Source organism: Pterocles gutturalis, unplaced genomic scaffold (assembly GCF_000699245.1).
Source record: "Pterocles gutturalis isolate BGI_N339 unplaced genomic scaffold, ASM69924v1 scaffold39952, whole genome shotgun sequence".
Lineage (NCBI taxonomy): Eukaryota > Metazoa > Chordata > Aves > Pterocliformes > Pteroclidae > Pterocles > Pterocles gutturalis.
Genome location: NW_010109246.1, coordinates 6363 through 13479, shown reverse-complemented (window position 1 = coordinate 13479; position 7117 = coordinate 6363). Strand labels below are relative to the sequence as shown.

General features: G+C 39.6%; 1 protein-coding gene across 1 annotated transcript in view; it reads right to left on the bottom strand.

Moving 5' to 3' along the window:
- CDS1 (CDP-diacylglycerol synthase (phosphatidate cytidylyltransferase) 1) overlaps nt 1-6017 on the bottom strand; it is a gene marked incomplete at its 5' end in the record, with an annotated part of 19684 nt that extends 13667 nt beyond the window's left edge. Inside the window, 3 exons of the mRNA XM_010072910.1 lie at nt 864-961; nt 3668-3764; nt 5884-6017. Coding sequence (XP_010071212.1) covers nt 864-961; nt 3668-3764; nt 5884-6017 — 329 coding nt within the window. The remainder of the gene's footprint in view (nt 1-863; nt 962-3667; nt 3765-5883) is intronic.
- Nucleotides 6018-7117: the final 1100 nt, after the last annotated feature.

The following is a 7117-nucleotide window of genomic DNA, read 5'->3' as shown; positions in this document are numbered from 1 at the left end:
GAATCCACCACATTACACAGTAAAGTTGCTTTTAGAAATGAAGCTGCAATGTGACAAGAGGCAGGAAATAGCCTAGGTATTTCAACTCCTTAAAAAACCAAGCCCAACATAAAACCAAAACAAAATAACATTGGTCACGTCTGAAGAATTATGTCCCTAAGCACCTTAGAGACTACGTGTGCCCTACACCTTCCCATAACACTGGCTCTAATCAAAAGCCTTTATTTTTTCTCCCAGAACTCAGAAGATTGATTTCCCCAGTTCTACCCAGCCCTATGTAAGCTGGACCTTGTCACAAGTATCCGGGATTTGCCATAAAAATTAATCTCGTCTTTTGGCTTTTGGAAGATTCCCCAACACTGTATCTATGCAGTCCTGTGATTAAGTGCACGACTGGAAAGGATTTAAAACTTGTATGTTATTATTTTAATCCTCTGTGTGTATGAAGAAGAGCCTTTTAGGTACTTGTTCTATTTATTTCTTGTGCAAGGTTAACAGCCGAAAAAAAAAAAAATCAAAGCAGTTCAGGTAACAGATGAGGTGATTAGGTGATTTTTTGGCTGTGCACATTTTAAGATCACTTACACATGCTCAATTCTGACTTAAAGCATACATGCATACAGAAATATAAGTATGTATATAGGTACACATATAACAAGGAAAACCTGAAGTAGTAAAAGGCCAACTGACTTCTCCAAGTTCACAGGTGGAAGACAACTACAGAATCCTGTATTAGAGACAGATACCAGTTTTATGGCTGCACACAACCTACAAAGCTATCCTTCCACCCTGACAGGATATGAAAAAACATGACAATTTAAGTTTTGTATCTCTACTTATTGATGTTCTTGCTTGCTACTCACCAGCTGAGCGATCTAAACCACGGTAAATCGTAGGAGTGGTAGACTCTGTAACCTATAGTGATGATTTCGTGGTAACACTTCACTTGGATGCTTAAAACCTAAAATTAAAAGAAATAAAAAACTATGTAAATATGCTGCAGTTGTTTCTTAAAGGCAGTAAGTAGTACTGCAACCTGCATTGAGGGGAGAAATTATTCTGAATTCAAATTCGACACAGAAAACAGACAGCTTCAAAGCAAGTCCAAGGAAAACTAAAGCTCTGTTTAAAATCCCCCCCAAAACCTCAAAACCACTAGACAAGATGAGAAAAAGCACTGTGGGCTAGCTGCCAGAATATGCTTGTGAAACTAGGGAAAGCTCCTGACTTGTCTTCATTAAAACAGTTTGCCAGCAGCAGGTCAAAAGTACTTGCTATGAAGAAGGTTCTTCTACCTCTTTTGGCTAAGTTTTATCTTTAAATTTAAGAAATATTTTCTAAATCCAATGGAAAACAGCCATGCAACACAACTTGGGCACCCAGGTCTTCCACTTACAAGCATCTCATTAAGGGTAAGTCTATACCACTAATTAGCATTGATGATGAGAAACAAAGCTCACCTAACCCAGGTCTGAACGTCACGCCCTCCCCGGCCCTCATTTTGTTTTGCTGATCTCACTACCTCAGCGCTCGCCCATGCATGTCTGGGAGTACGTCCTGGCAGCCTTTGGGCTCCAGAGGAGACTCTGACAGTTTTTTCTAACCCACAACCACCGAGCAGACCGCCCTGCCCAGATGTCAAGCGTTGCCAAACGGAGGTCATCAATAACCCTGCGCAAAGGAGCAAGAACCTACCCATGCCAACCGCACATGTTGGCGTGCCAGGCTTTGCAGTATTCTCTTACCACTTGCATTCAGGAATAAATTTCATAGAATCATACAATCCCAGAATGGTTTGGGTTGGAAGGGACCTTAAAGATCATCCAGTGCCACCCCTGCCATGGGCAGGGACACCTCCCACTAGCCCAGGTTGCTCAAAGCCTCACCCAGCCTAGCCTTGAAAATTTCATCTTGCTGAACACGTCAACACCGTGTATTACACCACCTCAGTGATTTAATTTCCAAGCCCCCCTACCTCATCCTCTTTATTCTGCTTGGCCTACATGATAAAATTTAAATGCTACATGTAAGAGCAACATTTAATGGATTGCACCTCACCGTGGAAAAGGATGTTGGGGTGCAAAGGCATGGGAGCTTGTGCCTGTTACCCTGGTAGAGTCAACTGTAAAACATGCCTCCCAACTTTTTAGAGCAGTCTCAGGGCTCGTCCTCCAAACTTCACTGGATTTCCCTTCCTACAAGTCTCTGGGCGTTTTCAGTCTCAGTATGAAGATTTGTTTTTAGGATGACAACTCATCTAAATGTAAGCTATTTGATTCCAGTGAAATGAAATAATTTGTGAACAAAAATGTTTTTTTCCCCTCCATTCTTCTTTTTTATGTAGTCACAAATGTCAACTTTATGAACAGTTTATGATATTAAAAGACAAGAGATTTTGCTTTATGGTACAACAAAGGAAGAACTCCCTTCCAATTCTATACTAACTTTAACTACTTTTTAGTTCATTTCTTGATAGCTTTACCCGTGACTGCAGTCTCCAAGTATATAATGAATATACTGAATCACACTGCACATTGATTAGTTCCTTTTTGTTCCAGTTATCATCATACTCAAATGTAAGACTGCTAAAGGAAGGATTGTGAAAAAGAGATCTCTCTACAATGGTCTACAATTTAACAGGTTTTTTTTGCGGTTTCTTCACACACAAAAAAGAAAATCCTCCACTGATGAAACAATGAGTTACTAGTTTGTTATGTTGTTCATCTTAAACCAGGAAATATAAACCAGACCAAGTCAGATGTAGAGACTAACACAGACCATAATACTGGTGAAACAACATTCCAGTCTCTCAAGACAACATCATCCAAAAGGTGTTTCACAGGAGGCCATGAAAAAAAATAAAAGCGCATTTTGACAGCTGGACAAACTTACCATCACAAATCAAAGCAGTGACCCAGAAGTGTTTTAGAAGCCACACCCTGCCTGCCACTTGCCAGGACTGGGAAAGATAGTTAAATCATTACTCAATGAAAATACCAGCTATAAAAATGATGGAAAGAAGCAGTAAGGGCTGACTGGGTATGCAGGGTGTATGAATATTATTACTATTATGCTTTGTTCACTTCATTACCTAAAAATTCCCCTTTGGAAAGGGATCTAGCTCCATTCTACAGACAAACCCACGGCCTTGAGGCAGCCCCATAGAGAAGTAGGGAACTAAGGGAGTATGCCCGAGGAAAGCCTTTTAGAGGCAGTCACAGCCAGTGGACAAGAGCTGTCTGCTTTCCTCAGCCTCAAAAATTAAACTTGTGTCTCCATTTTTTGGGGTTTTGGGGGTTTTTTTTTGTTTTGTTTTTTTTTGTTTTGTTTTGTTTTTTAATCAAAAAATGTAATAGTAGGTGATGGGAACTGGACAAGCAAATGGATGACAGTAGCTTCGTAAACTTCAAGGCAACAATTGTTCAACTTATGAGTTGCTTTAATTTCTATTTATAAAAAAAATATTAATTACATTCTATAAGAAGTCCTTAATCCACAAGGCCCGATTGTGAATCTGTCCAGTGTTTTTCAAAAGTATTTACATTTACACAAATACTAGACAATTTTCTCTGAATTCTCTGTGAAGTTTGCTTCCAGCTGTCTTATGCACAACGAATGAAGAGATTAAGTAACTCTTGTGCAGCAGAATGTATTTAAACAAACTTACCAGAAGCATCAGCATAAATGATCCCAGGTATATGATCAGAAAGAAACCAGAAATCATAGCTAGAGTGAGAATTCCACGAATCCACCAATTTTTCCATCTATTAAAAAAACAGAGAATAAGAAGCAATCAGTTATAGATTAAAATAAATGCTCCTTCCTTTACTAACTCGGAGTTAAAGTGCATTAGAAACAGTGGGAGGTCCAGAAATTTGCATGCTTAACAGAACACAGAGCAAGAAACACAGAATCAAACAACTATCCAGCTACACAGCAGAAGAAATTAACGTTAGCCACCTTTTCTTGTTCCCCCATGCTCCCCCTGCCAAACATCATTTGCAATTAAATGGATGAACCCCATATTGAAGCTGCTTTGAGAATACATCAGGACCCTCCCAAAGCATTACAATATCAGCAAGACTGGGGGCCCAGCAGTATAAAGGCTCACAGGTGAAAGAAAGGCTGCCAGGTAAAAAGCAGCAAAAACCAAGAAAATCAAGAGCCCAACTGATTTTTAAAAAATTTAAAAAAACCCTCATCACATGCTTCACTCTGCCATTAAAAAGTTTCTAGTTCTCAATCATCTATATTTTGCTGTTCCTATTACTTTTCCGTAAGTTTTTCTCCTCTTTTGCCTGTCTTTTCCTTCAAGAACTTTGCCTCTGAAAGTACCCTGAACCAACCAATCACAAATAACCGCTAAACACAAAAAAACCCTATAGCTTAAAGAAATTCTTTCCAATATTTTGCTTTTATACCCATCTTGCGTTTCATTGTCACCTCAGGAGATACACCTGATTCAGAGGACACTTATTTTTGCTTCATACTCCAATTTTAATGTAAACTTCAAATAATTTGATTTTCAAGAATGTTATTCATCAGCAGGTTAATGGCCAGTGAGTAATTTTGAATCTAGCATTCATACAGCACCAAGAATTTTATTTCACACTCGAAACACCTTTGTGCAAACACTCTAATAAAGAATTTCAAGTGTGTAAACACCAAAGGTTTCACTTGTGCCTCTAAGCTGCAGGCTTTGAGGTATCACGATGCAAGCGCCCTTTGGAACAAGTCTGATTTGGAGACTTAAGGCTTCCACAACATTTAACATGGTAAGAGAACTCGGAAAGTGATAGTAACTAGATACTCCTTGCAGTGTGATGGCCATAGAGAACATCGTAGATGGGGTACAGAAACATGCTTTTGGAAACCTGGGAACAAGACATTGGTTTAGAGCTACCAGACATCCCAACAGAAACCAAAAACAGATAAGAAAAGGAGCAAGGCAAAAATCTGGAGTTTCAGCAAGTTTTTTACAAGGACATGGAAGTTTTTTAATTGTTGTCTGGATTGGAGGTTCTTCTTCTGAATCTTACAAGACCTGAATTGCATCTAAAATATGCATTGTGTATTGCTCGATTTGTTCTGTTGAGCATAAAGTATATATGATACGCACATTCATTTTACAAAGTAGTTTTCTGGTGCAGGATTTATCACACACCTAAATGCTCTTTCGCTGCATCAGTGAAAAACATGTAAAGCGTAACTGGCATCTCCCAAAGGGTCTGAAGGGACAAAGTGTTGTAAAGGGACTGTATAAAAAAATTATACCTCCACACTCGTGAGCCCTTAAGCTCCTGTGAACAGGGGCTGGAGGCAGAAACCAAGATTTGAAGAGAGATAGCAGGAAAAAATTAAACTTTGCTTTAAAAAGAAAATAAAAGCTATGTTGTATTGAACTGTAAAGAAAAATTACTTTGAAATGGAAATGCTGTCACAAAAAACTTGCAAAGCTCACACAGAGGATTTATGCTTCTTCCCCTTTCATCTATACACAAATGCCTCACTCCCCCATTAACCTTGGATGTAGGAAATCAGTTTATTATGACTTCCAGAAAGAGTTTTTCTGGATATCAAACCCCATGACTATTCTTTGGCCCATTTTATTGCAACACTCAGATTGAGCAATGGCAAATGTTGAAGTGAACTGTAGCTAAACATTGCAGCTGTTTCCTTAGAAATGCATGCAACGGGCAATCTTCAGGTATCCACAGAAAATATGACACTGACGGGACTAGTGAAGCACAAATACATTAGTAACGACATCCAGTAACAAATTATCCTTTTCATGTGTATTGTATGAAATTTAAAACTACAATACAAACTGTAAGAATTTTAGCTAGCAGCAATTAAATTTCAGAGCTGTTTGTTTTACTGTACCTGGCAGACAAGCCTGACAAGGCTTTTTTGAGGATTTCTGGAGTGCTGTCTGTTGGTGGAGGAACATCAGGAATATCTGAATCATTTCTAAGATCCAACTCGTCAAGTCCAAGTCTTTCTTCCAAATCCACTTCCTATGACAAAACAAACACACACAACATTCAAGAATATTTGTTATGTCAGAAAGCAGTATCAGTCACAAACATTACTTTAGGAACCAATACTACCTACGTTACCTTCTTAAAAAAAAAAAAAAGGCAGCAATGGTGTACTAGTGAAACTGTAGATGTTGTAGGAGGCAAATGTATCCCAATAAACATTTACAAGGCCAGCACTTGTTGTGACATTACCTGCTGCGCTCAAGAAACTTCACATTCTAGGCACCTTTTCAACCCAAGTACATAAGCAGGAGGATATGTGTTTCCAGAAATACTACAGCTGATAGAAAACATACAAGTTGAACAGAAAACCCCAATGCTCTAACACATTCCCTCACCTACACCTCATACTATGTTACAAATTAAGGAGAAGGGTCTTCTGGTGGTTTAATGTCACATTAAGGAGAGAAGAAAAAAAAAAAAAAAAAGAATACATGAAAAAACAGCCCCTTTGCACAACGAAAAGAGGTCACTGGCAGTCTCGTACATATGTATGTTAGGACTTGAACCCTCCAACTTGAAAAGAACGATCCCAGAACCAACTGTAAAGTGACCACATGTCCTATGGACATGGCATTATTCTGAATAATTTCTTGTATGACTCCAGCACTGCAGCTGTTCCTTCAGCGTTCACTCACAACCATTCAGGAAGACACCATCAAGGCAGACTGTGTGTCTAACCCAAATGCAAACCAGGCAGCACATGTTGTGGTGACAACGTACAAATTGTCACCAGCACTCAGAGTAGACCGTCAAGACTATTTTTCCCTCAGTTAGAGCTAACACTATAGGTGCTGATGATTTTCTTCACTCCTTCTAATGTTCAAAACCCCACAGCTCCAGGGAGGGAGAGGGCTGCGTTGCCCTAGCGCAGCTGCACGGCAGAGAGCTCTCCCCAGCTCAGTGTCCAGCTCTCCTGGGACCTGCACTTCCTCCTGACCTCCTCGACTTGCCTCACCCCTTACAATCCCAAACAGCTTCCAGCCTGCCCTGCCACCTTGGGCTCATTCTTAATGGCTCTGGGGACAGTGAAGTCACTGCGCTTGAAAACTTATTTCACCACCGCTATACTGCAT